This window comes from Pleurodeles waltl, chromosome 6 (genome assembly GCF_031143425.1).
Source record: "Pleurodeles waltl isolate 20211129_DDA chromosome 6, aPleWal1.hap1.20221129, whole genome shotgun sequence".
Classification (NCBI taxonomy): domain Eukaryota; kingdom Metazoa; phylum Chordata; class Amphibia; order Caudata; family Salamandridae; genus Pleurodeles; species Pleurodeles waltl.
The window spans coordinates 58,101,137-58,127,496 of record NC_090445.1 but is presented as its reverse complement, the minus strand read 5'-3'; the positions used below and the strand labels follow the sequence as shown (position 1 = coordinate 58,127,496).

The 26,360-nt window shown below is 43.2% G+C and overlaps 1 protein-coding gene across 2 annotated transcripts in view; it reads right to left on the bottom strand.

Annotated features, from left to right (window-relative positions):
• Nucleotides 1-26,360, bottom strand: part of LOC138299191 (E3 ubiquitin-protein ligase TRIM39-like) — a 170,307-nt gene that overhangs the window by 48,068 nt on the left and 95,879 nt on the right. The window contains exons 6-8 of one of the 2 annotated variants that reach the window (XM_069237289.1): nt 23,924-24,001; nt 11,320-11,397; nt 7,385-7,459 (exon numbers count right to left, since the gene is read on the bottom strand). In XM_069237289.1, coding sequence (XP_069093390.1) covers nt 7,385-7,459; nt 11,320-11,397; nt 23,924-24,001 — 231 coding nt within the window. The remainder of the gene's footprint in view (nt 1-7,384; nt 7,460-11,319; nt 11,398-23,923; nt 24,002-26,360) is intronic. The other variant, XM_069237290.1, reaches the window with a different exon arrangement.

The following is a 26,360-nucleotide window of genomic DNA, read 5'->3' as shown; positions in this document are numbered from 1 at the left end:
CTACTTCTTTTACGAGGGTCATTTAACCCACATATATTAATTGAAGCGATTTGAAGTCTAGCCATTTGCTATTTTAGGTTCCCTTTCTTTCTCTTTTTGTTCTCCCAAGTTTTTATATCTAACTGCGCTTTCTCTTGAATTTTTCTCTCGATTTGTTCCCCTCCTTCTGTTTCTCCCTGCCCCTGCTTCTGTTGCTTCTCTTGTTGCATTCCTACTCCCATTTGCTTTCCATTTTACTCCCTCGTTTTCTATCCTTTCCCCCCATTTCCAATCCTCCTTCTCCTCATCCCCAGCCCCTCCCGCCTTCCCCCCTCCCCATCCTCCGCCCCTCCTCCCTCCCCTCCCTCCCCTCCCCTCCCCAGACCAGTCCCTTCCGCCCCCCTCCCGTGTTACCTTCCTCCCCAAGACTGGCCCACCATCCAGTAGAGCAATCAGACCACTCATGGCCTGAGTGTTGGCGTTGTGTATGTTGGAGCCCACCCACCAGTTACCGGAGCACTTTTGCTTTCCCAGTAACTCTATTTCGCTACCTGACCCCCATCACGTATTCTTTTGCTTTAATTTCCGACGTGAATACTTCTGTTTTCCCATTCAATATTATTTTAAGGCGAGCCGGGGCCAGCAAATACGCTTCCCCGCCTTTCTCTAAGACCGGTTTAATAAGTTGTCGGCGCCGCCATCTCCGTTCAACAGTGGCATGACAGAAATCAGGGCGGGTGAAAAAAGTCACCCCATCCACAGTGCGAGGGGTATTTGGGCGGGTTTTATCCAAGATCTCCTGTCGCAGTAAATAATTCCCAAAATAAGCTAAAACTGCTCTCGGATATTTAGAGTCCGTGCGTTGGCCCCCCTCCCGCCGATTTAGCGGAAACCTGTGTACACGCTGCAGTTCATTCTCCCAATTCCAGTTCCCCAATTCCGGGAAAGCACCACGCAAAAAGTTGATCATATATGTCCGTATATTGCTTCCTTCTAGCCCTTCCGGTATGCCCAAAATTCGGAGATTATTCCTTATTTGTCTATTCTCAAAATCCTCCAATTTCCACATTACATCCGTCAATTGTTCGTCTCTCATAGTGTTCTGTTCTTTAAGATTAACAACATCCTCCTCAACCGCCACAATCCTTTCTTCCATTAAGGACAGCTTAGTCTCAATTTCTGTGCATGATTTTGCAACTTTGCGAACTGTTCCCTGTAGTCTCTTTGTGGCAACCCTTGCACGTCGACTTTCGATCCTAGTTTCTGTTTGTAACTCTTTGATTGAGCTATAAATTGACTGCAGCATTCCTGCCTCAGCCCCCATTGCAGATGGGCTATAAGTGGGGGGACCTGTATCTGATTCCTTACTGCCATTAGCTGAGCCTTGGTTAGTTATAGATGAAGAATCCGCGAGTCCAATACCAGAATAGTCCCATTTTAAAGTCCTACTACCCGTGGATGGCAGGTTTTCGGGAGACCCCTGGGAACAAGGTCGTGTTTTGACGGATTTACGCTGTCGGCGCAGCTGTCGCACTGTAGGTTCATTGCTTGAAGTTTTGTCTTCAGTCTCCGATGTTTCACTATCCTCAGACCCGCCGAGACTGTGATCGCCACTGCTGAGATCAGACTCTTCTGTCAGGGAATAAAATTTATCACTATTGTCCTTCCCCCATTCCACAGATTGAGGGTCTTTTCCTGCTATTTTGCCCAAATTTGTAGTATTTACGACAATCTTATGTAAGTTCTCCCCTTCTGTTGCAGGTCTTAATATAGATGCACCTCCTTCCCCATCCTGATGTCCCAATCGCTCAGACCAGTCATATTGTTGTGCTTGAGGCTGCTTAATCTCGGTAGAAGGGCCGGACTTCTTTTCTCTTGCCTCCCTGTGATTGTCTTCCAACTCTGGCATACTCTCCATGCCTTGTCTAAAGTTCACAGGAGGATCGTTGTTCGTAGTACACCCGCTTATACTGCTGCTGCTCGGAAAAGATTCTATCCCTACACCTTACTTTCAGAGGGGGGGGTTAAATGTGCAGCCCGCATATCCTGTGCCCCCCCTGCAAGAAAAGTTATGATAGTAGATTGGCTTTTGCCCTTGACCTTGATTTCCGTCGGGGGAGTAGTAGTAGTATTATCGCTTGTCTTAACACCTCTCCCCAAACTCGACATATTTTCCACGGCTGGTTTAGCTACAATTGCCGTCAGGTGTTTGTTTGCTCCTGTTAGGTCTCCTTTGCCTCGACCAACCCGTGTCACTTTCACACCTTCAATCTTTTCTCCAAGATTCCGGGAGGGTTTGGGAGGCATCTTGATCTTTAATGCATGTGCCAACAGCCTAAATAGTCCTTTTACCCCAGACGACACTAAGGCTGTATCCGCGATTATTTGTTTTGTCAGGTTTTTCCAGAGCCATAAGGGGGTATATAAATGCAGACCTGAATTATTTTGTGCGCCTAATGCCAACATCAGAGGTCTCAGATATTCGTTCTCCTTTTTTTTTTTTTTTTACCCTTTCCCCTCTGTCCACTGTTCTTATTTATTTATTTATTTTTTCCTTCCCCCCTTCTTTTCCTTTTTTTTCCCTTACTGCAGAGATGGGGTACACCTGGGCTCTCCACCTGTCTGTTTTCTCCTGCTTTCCGCCAGAGCTCCCGTCCTGTCTACTTTTCTCTTGGTTTTCTCCTAATGATTTTCACAGTCTCTCAGCAGTCTCACAACATTATTCACCCCTTTGCTCCTCTGGGTGAAAGCAGAGTTTTGATCCTGATAGTCTTTACTCCTTAATCCTTACAGCTACTACTATAGGTCTCCAAAAAAAAAAAAAAAGACTTTTCAACCCCATATGCCCGAGGAGTCGCGAGCTTTCTTTGGCTCTAAGTAGCCTTGAACTTCTCACTTCCTCCGTGCGGGGAGAAAAACAAAAGAAACGACAAGCCAAACTCAGCCCGGTTCGGCCGCTCCGCCGCGGCCGCTGTGCCCTCTGCTCCCCCCGGTGGCTGAACTGCGGGGGAGAGAGAGAGAAGAAAGCGGGCCGGGTTCGGCTCCAATCTGCCGTCTGTTTGGTCGTCTGTTTGGCCGCTCCGCCACGGCCGCCGCAGGCGTTATACCTTTAACTCCCCCGATGGGCACCACTACGGGAGAGGAAAAACGGGCCGATTTCGAAGTAAATTCGCCGCTTATTCGGCTGCTCCGCCGCGGCCGCCGTACCTTCGGCTCCCCTGGTGGGCGGGACTGCGAGAACGCAGTTACGCTGACGCCGACGCCATGTTGCTCTCGGAGACCGCGACCATATTTCCATAGAAAAATAGATTTTGACCCACCTGTATCTGTGGTACCGTTTGACAAATCTTCATAATTTTTTTTTTTTTAAAAGTGTCCCAGATTCTTGTTGCACATGGGAGATTTCAGAGTCATCCGTCAAGCGGGGGCCAAGAAAAAGGGGGCTCAAAAAATGTTGTGTTTCCCATGTTAATTCCCATTGGATCTGTCAACACGTCTACAGCCCGAACCACTGGACGGAATTACACCAAATTTGGCAGGAAGCTAGCTGCTGGTATATAGATTGTGCTTTTTGTCATTTGGTGTAAATCTGTTCCGTAGTTTAGGAGATATTTAAGGGATAAATACATTTGTATGTCTCTGGCCATGAATAATTGTAAAATTCACAAATTTTCAAGAATACACATGTGAAAAGAAATGTTGCAATTGGAGGCAGACCTGACTAGAAAGTTGCGACCACCATTTTATTTCACAGGACACGGTCCCCAGGGGGTGAAAATTAAAAATTGAAAGTGGCATAAGGGATCATGGTGAAGGTACCCTGACCCCAGGGGTGTGGTATAGGTGTGTTTTAGGGGCAAAATATAGGTCTAATATAATTTTGCATCACAGCGAGTGATATTTGTGAAAATTCACAAATTTATTTGCGATTATTGAAAAATTTGAAAGAAATGCCACATACTCATTCATACACTAATTCATTCACTCATAAATGCCCTCAGAGTCTCAAGCACTCACTCACACACCCACTCAGACACTGATGCGCCCCCTCAGACCCACTCATAGATACACACACCCACTTTCAGACCCACTCCGACTTTCATCCTCCCACTCACACATCCACTGACGGAGACAGGCTTTGTGGCCCAACTGCACTGCGCACGGCCAAAGGCCATGTGTGATGCGGGGTTGGGTGATTATATGGCCTTGGCTGCATGGCCAGGCCTTGTGACAAACCCCCACCGTGCACTGGCAAATTTTACATTAAAAAAATCATAGAAATTCACTGAAAAAAAACAAAGGTTACAGGGACATTACAGTTAGGTTCTGAATTTACTCATAAAAAGCCGCAAAACCGCCCTGGTTACTAGCAGACTATACTATGGCACAACCGTCTACATCGGTACCACCCAGAAGAACCTCAAGAAATTACAGCACATCCAAAATGCCTCCACCAGACTCACCCTGGACATTTCCTTCCACAAACATATCTCCAATCATATATCCAATCACCTAAGAGACCTCCACTGGCGCCCTATCAAGAAGAGAACTAACTTTAAGCTCCTTGTCCACGCTTACAAGGCCCTCCATGACCTACGACCTGCCTACCTCAACCAACGCATCACCTTCTACTCCCCCATGAGACCTCTCTGCTCCGCTCAACAAGTACTAGCCACCATACCCCACATACAAAAGACCTTGTAGGAGATACTTTGCCTACCTCGCAGCAAAGACCTGGAACACTCTGCTCCAGCACCTTAGGCCGTCACCATTGCTACCCAAATCCAGGAAGGACCTTAAAACCTGGCTCTTCTACTGAAGCTCAGAGGACAAACCCCCTTGGCGCCTTGAGACCCCTACGGGTGAGTAGTTGCTCTTTATAAACCCAGATTTGATTTGATTTTGAAAACCACAGAAATTCAGCAGTTATAGTTAGAGTTCTTTCAAGTAACTTTAACTCGCACTGTAAGGTAACTATAATTTGTGTCTTCGCCATGCACAGCTAATTACTCCACATATTATGTAATTGATTATATCTTGTATGACATCTTTGGTATCACTGCAACGTTTGCAATAACATTATTTATAAGAAATCTGTGCATGGCAAGGGCACGAGTTATAGTTACCTTAGGGTGCGAGTTATAGTTACTTGAAAGAACTTAACCTATAACTGCTTAATTTCTATGGTTTTGTTGAGTTAATTCAGAACCTAACTATAACGTCCCTGTAACCTTTGTTTTTTCAGTGAATATATATACATACTACGTACCTCTCTCTACCTATACTCACCGCCAAACCCTAAATTTATCCTTACCTCTCATTAAATCTACCTACCCCAAAACCATATAATTACCCTCATCTCCCTTTACCTCTAGCCACCGATGAACCCTAAGATTACCCACACCTCCTTTTACTTTTAGCCACCCTTAAACCCTCAAGCCTCACTTAACTCAATTTACGCTAAGCCCTAAAATTCTCATTACCTCCCCTTACCTCTATACACCCTTGCACCCTAAAATTACCCTTACCTGTGTGAAAGCTGAACTAATCGATAATAATATTTGCATTGATAAATGAATTAAGAATTTACATGTTTTAGGTTAACATAGAGAAAAAAAAGTGTTTGTAAAAAATGTGCCTACCAGGGTAGCCATCATATCGTATGCGGCATTAATAAATATATATCATTAACTGTTAGAATAATGTGCATGAATGATTAAAATGTATTAGTAGACCATATTGACGTATAATTAATATGTATTTGCTTAAACTTATATGCATAGACTAATTGTGAAATCCTAGGCCTGCTCGATTAAGACTCATGCTAAGTTTCATGATAATAAATAAACGTTCAACATTATTTTCTGATGCAAGGAGAGAAGTTTCACTGTTCATTGTTCCTTGTTCACATGAAGTTGACCAAACCAATTGTAATGTTACAATGTAAGCTAGCTGATGTCCTGACTTTTTCATGAGAACTTCTTGCTGGAATATCCTGTAATAGAAATTGATACTTTGTAGATTTGATGCGTGAGAACAAGAAGTTCCCAGGAGCTGACAATAACCATACTGACGAGAGATGTAAAGTGCAACAAAAGTTACTTGGAGAAAACTGGTGACAGGAACAGGAGAAGAGGAGTCAATCAATGTGTGAACGACTTTCTAACCATGTCACTGATTTAGTAATTAGTATTGATTGGTCCTAAGGTGAACATTTAATATTCTGATCAATGGCAACAAGGGAAATGATTGCGTAGTTTTGGTTCATCCCTGACTTCACTGGACAGAAGCAGTCAGAAGAAGTTTTAGGTAGTCACAGCGTGTGTGAGAGTTCGGATGTCCAGCTAATGAAGAAGTCTCTGCTTGCTGATCCATAAAAGGAGAGGTAGAAATGAAATGAAATGTGTTTGCTCTAGATTATTGTCTTTTTCTTTCTAGGTACCAACTGCTATATTTTAGCTTACAGCCATTGCTAAATATTTTCCAAATTAACTTTTGTCTGTATTTTCTTTTGCATGAAAGCCCAATCATTCCATTCAAATTAGAGGGCTAGTTAGAAAGTTCATGTCCAATAAATGTTATTAACAAAGGTTTGATTTTGTTCATCTGTGAATGTCTAAATGTATGCTATTGGTTTGATTCAGTTACTGTTGATATTAATCTGCTTGATTGTTCCTTAATGTTTGCGGTTATTCACGGTCACATGGGCCATGGTGTGTGAAGGTTACTGACTCTAGTTTGACAAACGTTTCGTTCTAATTATTTGTGTTATTGGTATGCAGGTTATGTGCAGGTATTGTGTGTCTGATAGATCACTCTTAACTGAGTCCAAAGGTCCATCGAACCTCTAATGCGTCCCCTTATAAATAGAACTAATACAGGACAAATAAGGTCAAACGCGCTCACACCTGCCATTACCTCTACCCACCCCTAAACCTTAAAATCACTCTTACCTCCCTTTACTTCTACCCGCCCCTGAAACATAAAACCACTAAAACCACCCTCAACACTTTACCTCTATCCACACCTAAACCACGTTTTTAAAAAATAACATGGTTTTCTTAATATATATATATATATATATATATATATATATATATATATATACCTGTTTGAGCCATTTGAGTCGGGTACAGCTTGGTTCCAGTGACACAGTGAGCATGAGAGACACACTGTGGGAATACATTTGGCCTCTTAGGGCTGATCCAAAACACTAACATCAAGTTCAATGAGCCACCTCTTGTACAAACAAGGCGATGGCTGAAGAAGGCTGACTCAAACATACTTTTTGTGTTTGTGTATTTCTTTTACCTTAAATTGATTTATAAATTAAGTTGTCCTCTCTCTCCATTGATTCATCCGGGCAGGGCCTCGATAATTAGAGGTTTGTACTTTGAATACTTACAAAAATATCCACAAATTGCTAGTAGAAGAAGAAGAATATGACCATAATTTCTCCGTAGCTGACACGCCCGGGAGGCTGGAAAGAAAGTTTAGTGTTATTCTCGGCTATCATTTGAAGACAATTACATTAATGTTAATTGACCAGAGTGCAAAACAAGATGACAAAAAAAATGCCTCCCCCATGGGGTAAGAAACACTGATGAAGCTTACCAAAGATCCTTTTATATCAGTAAAAGTACTTTGTAAAAGTAGAACGAAAGAAGGATTAGAACCAACTTGCCTGCCAGAGTGTTTTAAAGGTATTTAAAGTGGCAAAATTGCCAGCTTAAAGCTACAATCGTGTGTTTTATTCGCCACAACTGTTGAAAATTAATCAATAATCTATGGTATTTATGGGGGACCACACACGTGAACTGCGGTAACTAAATATTCTGCCAACCCATGCATCATATTTTGTGTAACAGTGGTGTGAGAGATACTTCGGTCTGCAACAGATGCTGAATGTGACAATTTGACATGCAAAGGAAGATGAAATCTGACAGCCAGTGCAAAAGATGATAGTTTATTTTGTGTTGTATTATGCTATATGGTTGTGTTAAATTGAGCATGAACACTCGCCACTGATGTGACTTCTGCCTCATTAACATTAAAGAGGTAGGATTCTGCTTGTTAATCCGACCGAACAGGCTACAAACACAGAGATCGAAGCATGAGAGAGACAGCTGATCTCCATCCCTGCACATGTAGATGTCTACTTTGATTACAACCTCTATCCCTTGTAGACTTTTCCGGCTGCAGAACTGCTGAAAACATATGTCCTACAGTCTTCTGGTCATGGACAGGGGTCGTAGTTAAGCAGATAAAAATATACTATTCTAAGAGACCTAAACCACAATCTTTCAGGCACTAATAACCAGTGCGCGGCAAGGATAGCTGGGACACCGAGGCCCATGGCTTGGCTGCAGATTTTATAGGATGCATCTAGCCACAAAACGGGTAAACGGAGAGAATTTGGTATTATAGAACGTACAATATAACATTGTAAACACTGTAGTTTTTTTATCAGGAACAAAGGTGGACTTAAATATGCATTGTTTACAACCTCCATTGTGAACATAACTAATGCATTCACATTTCGTTTTTTGTGATGGAATCCTAGGTGTGGAGAAATCCTTTTCACCAGCTGTCAAGAGCAAACCTGCAATGTATCATGTCAACTACATAGAGTGACAACATGGAATGGGCGTCCATAATGAAGATATAGGGCCAGATGTAACAAAAAAGGCATTTGCGATTCGGAAATAGCGATTTTTAAGAAATCGCTATTTCTGATTCGCAAAATGCAATGTATCATATTTGCGATTCGGTAATATCGATTTCTTAAAAATCGCAAATGCTATTATCGAATCGCAAATTGCGATACAGACCCCGTTCCCACCTATGGGCCTGTAGGCCCATATTTGCAAAATGTTTGCATTTCCCAAATTGCGAATTCGTAACTGGAATTTGCAATTTAGGAAATGCAAAACCCCAGGGTGCTGGGGGCCTAAGGCCCCCTCTGCTGCACCCCCAAAAAATATTTCAGGACATGTAAGGCGAACACATGCCAAAGGGGCATGTGTGCGTTACATGTCAATTTAAAAAATGCATTTTTAAAATTTGCACATTGTTACCACCAAGTTCAACTTGGTGGTAATAGCGATTTGTTAATGCCCAATTCGCATTAAGGCATTGCTTGTTACATGTGGTTTAGAAATTGCAAATAAGGATTACTTATTTGTGATTTCTTATTGAGAGAATTGCAATTTGCTATTCTCTAAACAGGCTCGCAAATTTAAGGAATAGGTATTTTAGCGATTTCTTAAATTTGCATTGCAAATGCCTTTCATAAATACTGAAAGGGATTTTTGCATTCGCAAACGGGCATTCGCACCGTTTGCGAATGCAAAAAGGCTTGATACATCTGGCCCATAGTTTATTCCTTTTATAACTAGAACTCGGGCATGGCCCAGCTATGAAAACCAGCCAGTTGAGGGCAATAAGGAAGGTGAACATCTTACGGCCATAACGTCTGTCTTTTGCATATCCTTGGGCTACAAGGTTTAGATTCCTAACACATGGGTGCAGAGCCTTAGTTCCGTGCACATTCACTAAACAAGGAACACCAGGCTACCTTTGCCCCTTACAACCCACTGAGCTCTTCTGCAGGTGCTGTGTCAGTGTTTTCTGGGTTAAGTATTCCCCTAAGAGCTTGAGGGACACACTGGTAATTCAGACTCAATTTCGTTCTTAGAATAGCACACTTAGGCATTGCATTCAGAAAGACGCTATATATATAAAAGTGTTTATTCATCTTGCACTTATCCATGTTGCTAACAGCGAGAATATAACTGTAAGGAAATGCCTCCTTGGCATGGTTACCTCCTGACTTTTTGCCTTTGCTGATGCCAAGTTATGATTTGAAAGTGTTCTGAGGCCTGCTAACCAGGCCCCAGCACCAGTGTTCTTTCCCTAGCCTGTACTTTTGTTTCCACAATTGGCACACCCTGGCATCCAGGTAAGTCCCTTGTAACTGGTACCCCTGGTACCAAGGGCCCTGATGCCATTGAAGATCTCTAAGGGCTGAAGCATGTCTTATGCCACCCTGGAGACCCCTCACCCATCACAGACACACTGCTTGCCAGATTGTGTGTGCTGGTGGGGATAAAATGACTAAGTCAACATGGCACTCCCCTCATGGTGCCATGCCAATCTCACACTGCCTATGGCATAGATAAGTCACCCCTCTAATAGGCCCTACAGCCCTAAGGCAGGGTGCACTATACCATAGGTGAGGGCATAGGTGCATGAGCACTATGCCCCTACAGTGTCTAAGCAAAACCCTAGACATTGTAAGTGCAGGGTAGCCATAAGAGTATTACGGTCTGGGAGTCTGTCATGCACGAACTCCCCAGCACCATAATGGCTACACTGAAAACTGTGAAGTTTGGTATCAAACTTCTCAGCACAATAAATGCACACTGATGCCAGTGTACAGTTTATTGTGAAATACACCCCAGAGGGCATCTTAGAGATGCCTACTGAAACCATACCCGACTTCCAGTGTGGGCTGACTAGTTTTAGCAGCCTGCCACACACCAGACATGTTGCTGGCCACATGGGGAGAGTGCCTTTGTCACTCTGTGGCTAGTAGGACCTGTAACACCTGGCGGTGAGCCTCAAAGGCTCACCCCCTTTGTTACAGCACCCCATGGCACTCCAGCTAGTGGAGTTGCCCGCCCCCTCCGGCAACGGCCCCACTTTTGGCGGAAAGGTCTGAGGAGATAATGAGATAGATCACTCTTAACTGAGTCCAAAGGTCCATCGAACCTCTAACGCATCCCCTTATAAATAGAACTAATACAGGACAAATAAGGTCAAACGCGCTCACACCTGCCATTACCTCTACCCACCCCTAAACCTTAAAATCACTCTTACCTCCCTTTACTTCTACCCGCCCCTGAAACATAAAACCACTAAAACCACCCTCAACACTTTACCTCTAGCCACACCTAAACCACGTTTTTTAAAAATAACATGGTTTTCTTATTATATATATATATATATATATATATATATATATATATACCTGTTTGAGCCAGTTGAGTCGGGTACAGCTTGGTTCCAGTGACACAGTGAGCATGAGAGACACACTGTGGGCATACATTTGGCCTCTTAGGGCTGATCCAAAACACGAATATCAAGTTCAATAAGCCACCTCTTGTACAGGACCCTTCCAAACAAGGCAATGGCTGAAGAAGGCTGACTCATACATACTTTTTGTGTTTGTGTATTTCTTTTACCTTAAATTTATTTATAAATTAAGTTGTCCTCTCTCTCCATTGATTCATCCGGGCAGGGCCTCGCTAATCAGAGGTTTGTACTTTGAATACTTACAAAAATATCCATAAATTGCTGGTAGAATAGCCAGAAGAATAAGACCATAATTTGTCCATAGGTGACACGCCCGGGAGGCTGGAAAGAAAGTTTAGTGTTATTCTCGGCTATCATTTGAAGACAATTACATTAATGTTAATTGACCAGAGTGCAAAACAAGATGACAAATAAAATGCCTCCCCAAGGGGTAAGAAACACTGATGAAGCTTACCGAAGATCCTTTTATATCAGTAAAAGTACTTTGTAAAAGTAGAACGGAAGAAGGAGTAGAACCAACTTGCCTGCCAGAGTGTTTTAATGGTATTTAAAGTGGCAAAATTGCCAGCTTAAAGCTACAATCGTGTGTTTTATTCACCACAACTGTTGAAAATTAATCAATGAACTATGGTATTCATGGGGGACCACACACATGAACTGCAGTAACCCAATATTCTGCCAACCCATGCATCATATTTTGTGTAACAGTGGTGTGAGAGATACTTCAGTCTGCAACAGATGCTGTATGTGACAATTTGACATGCAAAGGAAGATGAAATCTGACAACCAGTGCAAAAGATGATAGTTTATTTTGTGTTCTATTATGCTATATGGTTGTGTTAAATTGAGCATGAACACTCGCCACTCATGTGACTTCTGCCTCATTAACATTAAAGAGGTAGGATTCTGCTTGTTAATCCGACCGAACAGGCTACAAACACAGAGACCGAAGCATGAGAGAGACAGCTGATCTCCATCCCTGCACCTGTAAATGTCTACTTTGATTACAGCCTCTATCCCTTGTAGACTTTTCCGGCTGCAGAACTGCTGAAAACATATGTCCTACAGTCTTCTGGTCATGGACAGGGGTCGTAGTTAAGCAGATAAAAATATACTATTCTAAGAGACCTAAACCACAATCTTTCAGGCACTAATAACCAGTGCGCGGCAAGGATAGCTGGGACACCGAGGCCCATGGCTTGGCTGCAGATTTTATAGGATGCATCCAGCCACAAAATGGGTAAACGGAGAGAATTTGGTATTATAGAACGTACAATATAACATTGTAAACACTGTAGTTTTTTTATCAGGAACAAAGGTGGACTTAAATATGCATTGTTTACAACCTCCTTTGTGAACATAACTAATGCCTTCACATTTCGTTTTTTGTGATGGAATCCTAGGTGTGGAGAAATCCTTTTCACCAGCTATCAAGAGCAAACCTGCAATGTATCATGTCAACTACATAGAGTGACAACATGGAATGGGCGTCCATAATGAAGATATAGGGCCAGATTTAACAGAGAAGGCATTTGCGATTCGGAAATAGCGATTTTTAAGAAATCGCTATTTCTGATTTGCAAAATGCAATGTATCATATTTACGATTCAGTAATATTGATTTCTTAAAAATCGCAAATGCTATTACCGAATCTCAAATTGCAAAAGGGGCATGTGTGCGTTACATGTCAATTTAAAAAATGCATTTTTGAAATTTGCACATTGTTACCACTAAGTTCAACTTGGTGGTAATAGCGATTTGTTAATGCCCAATTCGCATTAAGGCATTGCTTGTTACATGTGGTTTAGAAATTGCAAATAAGGATTACTTATTTGTGATTTCTTATTGAGAGAATTGCAATTTGCTATTCTCTAAACAGGCTCGCAAATTTAAGGAATAGGTATTTTAGCGATTTCTTAAATTTGCATTGCAAATGCCTTTCATAAATACTGAAAGGGATTTTTGCATTCGCAAACGGGCATTCGCACCGTTTGCGAATGCTGAAAGGCTTGATACATCTGGCCCATAGTTTATTCCTTTTATAACTAGAACTCGGGCAGGGCCCAGCTATGAAAACCAGCCAGTTGAGGGCAATAAGGAAGGTGAACATCTTACGGCCATAACGTCTGTCTTTTGCATATCCTTGGGCTACAAGGTTTAGATTCCTAACACATGGGTGCAGAGCCTTAGTTCCGTGCACATTCACTAAACAAGGAACACCAGGCTACCTTTGCCCCTTACAACCCACTGAGCTCTTCTGCAGGTGCTGTGTCAGTGTTTTCTGGGTTAAGTATTCCCCTAAGAGCTTGAGGGACACACTGGTAATTCAGACTCAATTTCGTTCTTAGAATAGCACACTTAGGCATTGCATTCAGAAAGACGCTATATATATAAAAGTGTTTATTCATCTTGCACTTATCCATGTTGCTAACATCGAGAATATAACTGTAAGGAAATGCCTCCTTGGCATGGTTACCCCCTGACTTTTTGCCTTTGCTGATGCCAAGTTATGATTTGAAAGTGTTCTGAGGCCTGCTAACCAGGCCCCAGCACCAGTGTTCTTTCCCTAACCTGTACTTTTGTTTCCACAATTGGCACACCCTGGCATCCAGGTAAGTCCCTTGTAACTGGTACCCCTGGTACCAAGGGCCCTGATGCCATTGAAGGTCTCTAAGGGCTGAAGCATGTCTTATGCCACCCTGGAGACTCCTCACCCATCACAGACACACTGCTTGCCAGATTGTGTGTGCTGGTGGGGATAAAATGACTAAGTCGACATGGCACTCCCCTCAGGGTGCCATGCCAATCTCACACTGCCTATGGCATAGATAAGTCACCCCTCTAGTAGGCCCTACAGCCCTAAGGCAGGGTGCACTATACCATAGGTGAGGGCATAAGTGCATGAGCACTATGCCCATACAGTGTCTAAGCAAAACCCTAGACATTGTAAGTGCAGGGTAGCCATAAGAGTATTACGGTCTGGGAGTCTGTCATGCACGAACTCCCCAGCACCATAATGGCTACACTGAAAACTGTGAAGTTTGGTATCAAACTTCTCAGCACAATAAATGCACACTGATGCCAGTGTACAGTTTATTGTGAAATACACCCCAGAGGGCATCTTAGAGATGCCTACTGAAACCATACCCGACTTCCAGTGTGGGCTGACTAGTTTTAGCAGCCTGCCACACACCAGACATGTTGCTGGCCACATGGGGAGAGTGCCTTTGTCACTCTGTGGCTAGTAGGACCTGTAACACCTGGCGGTGAGCCTCAAAGGCTCACCCCCTTTGTTACAGCACCCCATGGCACTCCAGCTAGTGGAGTTGCCCGCCCCCTCCGGCAACGGCCCCACTTTTGGCGGAAAGGTCAGAGGAGATAATGAGATAGATCACTCTTAACTGAGTCCAAAGGTCCATCGAACCTCTAACGCATCCCCTTATAAATAGAACTAATACAGGAGAAATAAGGTCAAACGCACTCACACCTGCCATTACCTCTACCCAACCCTAAACCTTAAAATCACTCTTACCTCCCTTTACTTCTACCTGCCCCTAAAACATAAAAACACTAAAACCACCCTCAACACTTTACCTCTAGCCACACCTAAACCACATTTTTTAACAATAACATGGTTTTCTTATTATATATATATATATATATATATATATATATATATATATATATATATATATATATATATATGGAAAATGTCACTTACCCAGTGTACATCTGTTCGTGGCATTAGTCGCTGCAGATTCACATGCTGTGCACATCCCGCCATCTGGTGTTGGGCTCGGAGTGTTACAAGTTGTTTTTCTTCGAAGAAGTCTTTTCGAGTCACGAGACAGAGGGACTCCTCCCATTTCAACTCCATTGCGCATGGGCCTCGACTCCATCTTAGATTGTTTTCCCCGCAGAGGGTGAGGTAGGAGTTGTGTATGCTAGTAATAGTGCCCATGCAATGGAGTGAATACGTATGTACATAATTAAGTTTAAAGTAATATATTAACAAATTTACAAATGTTCAAGATCAACTTCTAAACGGCTACAGGCTCCCGGGGAGGCGGGTGGGCGCATGTGAATCTGCAGCGACTAATACCACAAACAGATGTACACTGGGTAAGTGACATTTTCCGTTCGATGGCATGTGTAGCTGCAGATACACATGCTGTGCATAGACTAGTAAGCAGTTATCTCCCCAAAAGCGGTGGTTCAGCCTGTAGGAGCTGAAGTTGTTTGAAACAATGTTCGTAGTACAGCTTGACCTACTGTGGCTTGTTGTGAAGTTAACACATCTACACAGTAGTGTTTGGTAAATGTATGAGGCGTAGACCATGTTGCTGCCTTACATATTTCGTTCATTGGAATATTTCCTAGAAAGGCCATGGTAGCACCTTTCTTTCTGGTTGAGTGTGCCTTTGGTGTAATAGGCAGCTCTCTCGTTGCTTTAAGATAGCAGGTTTGAATACACTTAACTATCCATCTAGCAATGCCTTGTTTTGAAATTGGATTTCCTGTATGAGGCTATTGAAAGGCAATAAATAGTTGTTTTGTTTTTCAAATTAGTTTTGTTCTGTCAATGTAGTACATTAGCGCTCTTTTGATGTCTAATGTATGTAGTGCTCTTTCAGCTACAGAATCTGGCTGTGGGAAGAACACTGGTAATTCTACCGTTTGATTCAAGTGGAAAGGTGAGATAACTTTTGGTAACAATTTTGGATTTGTCCGTAGAACTACTTTATTCTTGTGTATTTGAATAAATGGTTCTTGTATGGTAAATGCTTGAATTTCACTCACCCTTCTTAGAGATGTGATGGCAATCAAAAATGCAACTTTCCACGTTAAGTATTGCATTTCACAAGAGTGCATGGGCTCAAAAGGCGGACCCATGAATCGTGTTAAGACAATGTTGAGGTTCCATGAAGGAACTGGTGGTGTTCTTGGTGGTATAATTCTCTTTAGGCCTTCCATAAATGCTTTTATGACTGGTATCCTAAATAATGAAGTTGAGTGCGTAATTTGCAGGTAAGCTGAAATTGCAGTAAGATGTATCTTTATGGAAGAGAAAGCTAGTTTTGATTTTTGCAAATGTAGTAAGTATCCTACTATATCTTTTGCAGATGCGTGTAAGGGTTGAATTTGATTATTATGGCAGTAATAAACAAATCTTTTCAACTTATTTGCATAGCAGTGTCTAGTGGTAGGCTTCCTAGCTTGTCTTATGACCTCCATACATTCTTGTGTGAGGTCTAAGTGTCCGAATTCTAGGATTTCAGGAGCCAAATTGCTAGATTCAGCGATGCTGGATTTGGATGTCTGATCTGTTGTTTGTGTTGTTTTAACAGATCTGGTCTGTTTGGTAGTTTGACATGAGGTACTACTGAAAGGTCTAGTAGTGTTGTGTACCAAGGTTGTCTTGCCCATGTTGGTGCTATTAGTATAAGTTTGAGTTTGTTTTGACTCAACTTGTTTACTAGATATGGTAAGTGGGAGAGGGGGAAAAGCGTATGCAAATATCCCTGACCAATTCATCCATAGCGCATTGCCCTGAGACTGATGTTGTGGGTACCTGGATGCGAGGTTTTGGCATTTGGAGTTTTCCTTTGTTGCAAATAGAACTATTTGTGGTGTTCCCCAAATTTGGAAGTAAGTGTTCAGCATTTGGGGGTGAATCTCCCATTCGTGGATCTGTTGGTGATCCCGAGAGAGATTGTCTGCTAACTGATTCTGAATTCCTGGAGTAAATTGTGCTATTAGGCGAATGTGGTTGTGAATCGCCCAATGCCATATTTTCTGTGTCAGGAGACACAACTGTGTCGAGTGTGTCCCTCCCTGTTTGTTTAGGTAATACATTGTTGTCATGTTGTCTGTTTTGACAAGAATGTATTTGTGGGTTATTATGGGTTGAAATGCTTTCAGCGCTAGAAATACTGCTAACAGTTCTAAGTGATTTATGTGAAGCTGTCTTTGCTGTATGTCCTATTGTCCTTGGATGCTGTGTTGATTGAGGTGTGCTCCCCACCCTGTCATGGAAGCATCTGTCGTTATCACATATTGTGGCACTGGGTCTTGGAAAGGCCGCCCTTGGTTTAAATTTATACTGTTCCACCATTGAAGCGAGATGTATGTTTGGCGGTCTATCAACACCAGATCTAGAAGCTGACCCTGTGCTTGTGACCATTGTGATGCTAGGCACTGTTGTAAGGGCCGCATGTGCAACCTTGCATTTGGGACAATGGCTATGCATGAAGACATCATGCCTAGTAGTTTCATTACTATTTTGACTTGTATCCGTTGAATTGGATACATGGCCTGAATTATATTGTGAAATGTTTGAACTCTTTGTGGACTTGGAGTGGCAATCCCTTTTGCTGTGTTGATTGTTGCTCCTAAGTATTGCCGTGTTTGACACGGCAGAAGGTGTGACTTCGCGTAGTTGACAGAGAAACCTAGTTTGTGTAGGATTTCGATGACATATTTTGTGTGTTGTTTCACCGTCTTAGCGTGTTGGTTTTGATTAACCAATCGTCTAGGTACGGGAAAACATGTATTTGCTGCCTTCTGATATGTGCAGCTACTACTGCCAGGCATTTTGTAAAAACTCTTGGTGCAGTTGTTATTCCGAATGGCAACACTTTGAATTGGTAGTGTATCCCTTGGAATACAAACCTTAGGTACTTTCTGTGTGAAGGATGTATTGGTATATGGAAATACGCATCCTTTAGGTCTAGTGTTGTCATGTAGTCTTGGTGTTTGAGCAGTGGGATTACGTCTTGTAAAGTAACCATGTGAAAGTGGTCTGATTTGATGTAGGTAAGAACTCACAAGAAGACCGCTAAAGCCCAGGGGACGCCACCGCCAACAGGCCATGGCTTAACCCGAAAAATAGGTGACTGTCCATCGGCACCGAAAAAGGGCGAGCTGGTGTCGAAGTCATCCGACCCCGGTCGAGATACCGGCACACAGCAATCTCGGGCCCGAGATAGTGGCTCCGAGAAGATTCGGCATCGAGACAGCGGCACCGAAATGGGTCGGCACCGAGAGGGCACGACGCCGAAAGTAAAGAAGGTTTCGTCCGAGCCGAAAAAAGCAGCCGAAAAGGTTTCGGTACCGAAACATCCGGCCTCGGAACCGAAAATAAGTTCTTATTCAGAGGAACAAGGACTGTCCTCACAAATGAAGACACACAGATTTGAACAAGAATTAGAGACAATAGAGCCAGATCACACACAAAGGCGGCTCTTTATTCAAAAAGATACGGGGAAGATCAGCACTCTTCCTCCAATCAAAATGAAACGGAAACTTGCCTTCCAAGACAAGGACAAACAGCCACACGCAAAGGTGGCTAAACAAGTAACACCACCACCATCCCCACATCACTCTCCGCAACCATCACCTGTAGCCACTCCACCAATGATGCAATCCCCAACCCATACGGGAATGAGTCAAGATGACCCTGACGCATGGGACCTTTATGACGCACCAGTGTCAGATAATAGCCCTGAAGGCTATCCAGCAAGAGCATCGCCACCAGAGGATAGTACAGGCTACGCTCAAGTGGTATCAAGAGCTGCAGCATTTCACAATGTCAGCCTTCATTCAGAACCCATTGAAGACGACTTTCTTTTTAATACACTGTCGTCTACACACAGTCAATATCAGAGTCTTCCGATGTTACCCGAAATGCTCAAACACTCCAAACAAGTGTTTGAGGAGCCTGTCAAAGGGAGAGCCATTACTCCAAGAGTAGACAAAAAATATAAACCGCCACCAACAGATCCAGTGTACATCACACAACAGCTAACACCAGACTCTGTTGTAGTGGGAGCAGCGTGCAAATGAGCCAACTCACATACGTCAGGAGATGCACCACCTCCAGATAAGAAAGTAGAAAATTCGATGCTGCAGGCAAAAGGGTGGCGGAACAGGCAGCAAACCAGTGGCGCATTGCAAATTCGCAAGCTTTGTTAGCCAGATATGATAGGGCCCACTGGGATGAGATGCAACACTTTATTGAACATTTACCACAAGAGTTCCAAAAAAGAGCGCAGCAAGTGGTAGAAGAGGAACAGAGTATCTCTAATAATCAGATACGGTCAGCAATGGATGCTGCAGACACAGCTACTAGAACTGTCAACACAGCAGTAACAATAAGGAGACATGCATGGCTGTGTACATCAGGATTTAAACCAGAGATACAGCAAGCTGTTCTGAATATGCCATTCAACGGACAGCAGTTGTTTGGGCCGGAGGTGGACACTGCAATAGAAAAACTTAAGAAAGACACTGAAACGGCCAAAGCCATGGGCGCACTCTACTCCCCGCAGAGCAGAGGCACATTTCGAAAGACACAATTTCGAGGGGGGTTTCAAGGGCAGACCACAGAAACCACAACCTCACAAACAAAGCCCACTTACCAGAGCCAGTATCAGCGGGGAGGTTTTCGGGGACAATATAGAGGAGGACAATTTCAAAGAAATAGAGGAAAGTTCCAAAGTCCCAAAACTCATCCGAACAAACAGTGACTTCAAGGTCACAAATCCCCAACACATAACACCTGTGGGGGGGAGACTAACCAAGATTTACACACATTGGGAGGAAATAACAACAGACACTTGGGTCTTAGCAATTATCCAGCATGGTTATTGCATAGAATTTCTCAAATTCCCTCCAAACGTCCCACCGAAAACACACAGTATGTCAAAACAATATATAGATCTTCTAAGAATAGAAGTTCAGGCATTGCTACAGAAAGAAGCAATAGAATTAGTACCAAAACAACAATTAAATACAGGAGTTTACTCACTGTACTTTCTGATACCCAAAAAAGACAAGAGTCTGAGACCTATACTAGATCGCAGAACATTAAATACCTACAAGTTCAACTTGGTGGTAATAGCGATTAGTTAATGCCCAATTCGCATTAAGGCATTGCTTGTTACATGTGGTTTAGAAATTGCAAATAAGGATTACTTATTTGCGATTTCTTATTTAGAGAATCGCAATTTGCTATTCTCTAAACAGTATCGCAAATTTAAGGAATCGGTATTTTAGCGATTCCTTAAATTTGCATTGCGAATGCCTTTCATAAATACTGAAAGGTATTTTTGCATTCACAAACGGTCATTCGCACCGTTTGCGAATGCAAAAAGGCTAGATACATCTGGCCCACTAGTTTCTTCCTTTTATAACTAGACCTCGGGCATGGCCCAGCTATGAAAGCCAGCCAGTTGAGGGCAATAAGGAAGGTGAACATCTTACGGCCATAACGTCTGTCTTTTGCATATCCTTGGGCTACAAGGTTTAGATTCCTAACACATGGGTGCAGGACCTTAATTCCATCACTAAACAAGGCAGACCAGGCTACTGTTTCCCCTTACAACCCACTGAGCTCTTCTGCAGGTGCTGTGTCAGTGTTTTCTGGGTTAAGTAGTCCCCTAAGAGCTTGAGGGACACACTGGTAATTCAGACTCAATTTCGTTCCTAGAATAGCACACTTAGGCATTGCATTCAGAAAGACGCTACATATATAAAAGTGTTTATTCATCTTGCACTTATCCATGTTGCTAACAGCGAGAATATAACAAACAGTACTAACATGTTTAGAATGCTTCTAATAGCCTGCCTGCCAAAAGCTACTTTTATGACCTTCACCATGTGGGCATGTAATAGTTAATTTTCAGATGGAAAACGCATGATCAGCTAAGCATAGTTCCTCTCTCCACAGGATCGACTCGTAACATGAGCATGGATGCTCTGGCGTTCTGTCAGGACTCTAAGCGATAACCTGGTGTGAAGGACTCCCTAATTCAGTGGTCAATTCAAGGGGCTTATATTGGATTGACTAATAACTTTTAGCCTACATTACAAACTCCAATGGGAACCTTCCAAAACCCAAGATATAACTGGTCTAAACCAGCAAGATGAAAATCTGTCAACTCAGACTACGGGGGTCATTCTGACCCTGGCCGGCGGCGGAAGCCGCAGGCCTGCCAGGAACCGCCAGAATACCGCTGCGCAGTCAAAAGACCGCCGCGGTTATTCTGAGTTTCGCGCTGGGCGGGCGGGCGACCGCCAGAAGGCCGCCCGCCCGCCCAGCGGGAAACCCCTTCCCACGAGGAAGCCGGCTCCGAATGGAGCCGGCGGAGTGGGAAGGGTGCGACGGGTGCAGTTGCACCCGTCGGGATTTTCAGTGTCTGCATGGCAGACACTGAAAATCTTAGTGGGGCCCTGTTACGGGGGCCCCACGACACCCCTTACCGCCATCCTGTTCCTGGCGGTGACAACCGCCAGGAACAGGATGGCGGTAATGGGGGTCGGAATCCCCATGGCGGCGCAGCAAGCTGCGCCGCCATGGAGGATTCCCCAGGGCAGCGGAAAACCGGCGGTACACCGCCGGTTTTCCGTTTCTGACCGCGGCTGTACCGCCGCGGTCAGAATGCCCATGGGAGCACCGCCAGCCTGTTGGCGGTGCTCCCGCGGTCGTTGGCCCTGGCGGTTTTTACCGCCAGGGTCAGAATGACCCCCTACATGTTTATCTTACACATCTACTGTCAAACCTAGAAAAGGAGATATCACATAGTGTGTGACAAACGTTTGTTACCTGATATAACAAATCACTGTTTAGATGAGATGACACTTTTACAAGGGCTGAGAAAAACAATGAAATGCTAAATGCGGAACTAAGGCAGACAGGTTATGTGGGGTTCATTTTAAAGCAGATATGGTTCCTCCTCTTGTCAAGTGCTAAAATAAAGGCTGACATTTTCACACTCAAGTGCGTCATCAGTCTAGCTTTATGTAAATATCAGTTTAATTTGTAGAACTTCAGAGATGACGAAGAAGAGGGGTTAATAATGAGCCTTGTGGAAATCAGCAAGAGATATTATGAGGTGAGGATACCATGGAAGAGGGCCACCATTTGTTTTGTTTTATCAGAATGACACAATCACAAATATCAACAGCAAATCCAGCGGTTTTAGTGACCAAGACAACTGCTATACACTTCCATTCTTGAAACATTCAGGGGGTCATTATGACTTTGTCCGGCGAAGTTTCAATGGTTTGGTTCCCATTAGTGCAGCTACCTTCCCGCTGGCCCCATTACGAGTTACCACCTGGGTCAGCTGGCCCAGTGGGTAACGGCATACAGCATTGTCTGCTGTAGTGTGTAGGGTGCACCAGCACCCGTCTCAAAGTTACTTTGCGACAGGGCTGGCCAGGGGGGACTCTGTACTGCCCATGCAAAGTTCATGGGCAGTGCAGGGGCCCCCGGGACACCCTGCATCCCGTCTCCACCAGCCTTTACATGGCGGTGCTACCGCCATGTAAAAAATGGCAGAGAGGAGGGGTCGCATCCCCAGTGCTGTGCTGCTTGCAGCACTGACCTAGAAGATTAGAACTGCCAAGACCGCAAGTCCCTCCTGTGGAGGAAAACTGGCAGTGCTGGCAGTCCACAGCGTGACCGCCATGGTCATAATATAGCAGTCAAACTGCCGCCAAAGCGGTCGGACCACAGCTTTAACGGCGGTCAGACCGCCACTGTGACCATGACAGGCTATAGACCGCCAGGGTCGTAATGAGGCCCTCAGTATGGAGTCTGTGGGGGGAGGCTTGGGAGCCCAAGATGGTGGACGCAGGCTAGCAAGGCCTATGCTTGACAGAGAGAATCTGCTTTGTATAATGTCATGAGTGCATTTTTAAGTCCAGCAGAAATGCAATCGTGCAGGAACATATGTGGAAATAATTAATCTGCAAGATGACAGGCGCTTTCTGGACGTGACGTGCTCCTTTCAACTATCAGGTTGTTCTGCCATTACATCATTTTAGTGGGACACACTGAAGAGAATGAATATGTTCTCCCTGCTTGGAAGTGTAGTTTCATGAAGTATGAAATAAATGGTTTTTCAGATAACAGTTCTCGAGTTGCAAAAGCTGTTATTTATGATGGGAACATATTGGCTGACTCAAGCGCCCACTGGGTCCAAAGGAGCACTTCCTGTTACAGACATAATGGTTTGTTAAACAACAGCTTTGTTCAAGTGAAGGCGCTAAACAGAGCACATTTTAAATTGTTAAAGAAAAATAAACTTTAAATATGCAGCACATTTTGAAATGCAATTTTTGGCTTATAAAGGCTTCTATATTAAGAGTTGCGCAGTCTTTATGAAGAGTAATGAGTGTGTGGTGAATGGAGCACTATACGTCACTAATACGAAGCTCTAATGATACTAAACAACTGCCATATTACACTGAAAACAATGGTTGGAGCATGTTTAAAAACAAGCATTGGCAAAGCCAATAGATCTGGCCTATGCAGGAGCTATTGGCATTGGCAATATTTTTTGCCATGGTGTATACCAGGCTGGCTTCTGTTCAGTGTGGCTAAAGATTAGTGGTGTGAAATGTCAGAGTGGAGTGGGGGTGTACAGTGTCATAGAGTGGATTTTCTGGAGTGTTGTGGAGTGAAGTAGGGGGAGTAGAGCATCATAGAATTCAGTAGAGAGGAGTGGAGTTCAGTGGCAGAGAGTGTATACCTGTTTGAGCCAGTTGAGTCGGGTACAGCTTGGTTCCAGTGACACAGTGAGCATGAGAGACACACTGTGGGCATACATTTGGCCTCTTAGGGCTGATCCAAAACACGAATATCAAGTTCAATGAGCCACCTCTTGTACAGGACCCTTCCAAACAAGGCAATGGCTGAAGAAGGCTGACTCAAACATACTTTTTGTGTTTGTGTATTTCTTTTACCTTAAATTTATTTATAAATTAAGTTGTCCTCTCTCTCCATTGATTCATCCGGGCAGGGCCTCGCTAATCAGAGGTTTGTACTTTGAATACTTACAAAAATATCCACAAATTGCTGGTAGAATAGCCAGAAGAATAAGACCATAATTTGTCCATAGGTGACACGCCCGGGAGGCTGGAAAGAAAGTTTAGTGTTATTCTCGGCTATCATTTGAAGACAATTACATTAATGTTAATTGACTAGAGTGCAAAACAAGATGACAAATAAAATGCCTCCCCAAGGGGTAAGAAACACTGATGAAGCTTACCGAAGATCCTTTTATATCAGTAAAAGTACTTTGTAAAAGTAGAACGGAAGAAGGAGTAGAACCAACTTGCCTGCCAGAGTGTTTTAATGGTATTTAAAGTGGCAAAATTGCCAGCTTAAATCTACAATCGTGTTTTTTATTCGCCACAACTGTTGAAAATTAATCAATAAACTATGGTATTCATGGGGGACCACACACATGAACTGCAGTAACCCAATATTCTGCCAACCCATGCATCATATTTTGTGTAACAGTGGTGTGAGAGATACTTCAGTCTGCAACAGATGCTGTATGTGACAATTTGACATGCAAAGGAAGATGAAATCTGACAATCAGTGCAAAAGATGACAGTTTATTTTGTGTTGTATAATGCTATATGGTTGTGTTAAATTGAGCATGAACACTCGCCACTCATGTGACTTTTGCCTCATTAACATTAAAGAGGTAGGATTCTGTTTGTGAATCCTACAGAACAGGCTACAAACACAGAGATCGAAGCCTGAGAGAGACAGCTGATCTCCAACCCTGCACCTGTAAATGTCTACTTTGATTACAGCCTCTATCCCTTGTAGACTTTTCCGGCTGCAGAACTGCTGAAAACATATGTCCTACAGTCTTCTGGTCATGGACGGGGGTCGTAGTTAAGCAGATAAAAATATACTAGTCTAAGAGATCTAAACCACAATCTTTCAGGCACTAATAACCAGTGCGCGGCAAGGATAGCTGGGACAACGAGGCCCATGGCTTGGCTGCAGATTTTATAGGATGCATCCAGCCACAAAATGGGTAAACGGAGAGAATTTGGTATTATAGATCGCACAATATAACAATGTAAACACTGTAGTTTTTCTATCAGGAACAAAGGTGGACTTAAATATGCATTGTTTACAACCTCCATTGTGAACATAACTAATGCCTTCACTTTTCGTTTTTTGTGATGGAATCCTAGGTGTAGAGAAATCCTTTTCACCAGCTGTCAAGAGCAAACCTGCAATGTATCATGTCAACTACATAGAGTGACAGCATGGAATGGGCATCCACAATGAAGATATAGTTTCTTACTTTTATAACTAGACCGCGGGCATGGCCCAGCTATGAAAGCCAGCCAGTTGAGGGCAATAAGGAAGGTGAACATCTTACAGCCATAACGTCTGTCTTTTGCATATCCTTGGGCTACAAGGTTTAGATTCCCAACACATGGATGCAGGACCTTAGTTCCATCACTAAACAAGGCAGACCAGGCTACTGTTGCCCCTTACAACCCACTGAGCTCTTCTGCAGGTGCTGTGTCAGTGTTTTCTGGGTTAAGTAGTCCCCTAAGAGCTTGAGGGACACACTGGTAATTCAGACTTAATTTCGTTCTTAGAATAGCACACTTAGGCATTGCATTCAGAAAGACGCTACATATATAAAAGTGTTTATTCATCTTGCATCTTGCACTTATCCATGTTGCTAACAGCGAGAATATAACAAACAGTACTAACATGTTTAGAATGCTTCTAATAGCCTACCTGCCTAAAGCTACTTTTATGTTACTTTTAATAGTTAATTTTCAGATGGAAAACGCATGATCAGCTGAGCATAGTTCCTCTCTCCACAGGATCGACTCTTAACATAAGCATGGATGCTCTGGCGTTCTGTCAGGACTCTAAGCGATAACCTGGTGTGAAGGCCTCCCTAATTCAGTGATTAATTCAAGGGGCTTATATTGGATTGACTAATAACTTTTAGCCTACATTACAAACTCCAATGGGAACCTTACAAAACCCAAGATATAACTGGTCTAAACCAGCAAGATGAAAATCTGTCAACTCAGACTACATGTTTATCTTACACATCTACTGTCAAACCTAGAAAAGGAGATATCACATAGTGTGTGACAGACGTTTGTTACCTGATATAACAAATCACTGTTTAGATGAAATGACACTTTTACAAGGGCTGAGAAAAACAATGAAATGCTAAATGCGGAACTAGGGCAGACAGGTTATGTGGGGTTCATTTTAAAGCAGATATGGTTCCTCCTCTTGTCAAATGCTAAAATAAAGGCTGACATTTTCACACTCAAGTGCGTCATCAGTCTAGCTTTATGTATATATCAGTTTAATTTGTGGAACTTCAGAGATGACGAAGAAGAGGGGTTAATAATGAGCCTTGTGGAAATCAGCAAGAGATATTATGAGGTGAGGATACAATGGAAGAGGGCCACCCTTTGTTTTGTTTTAT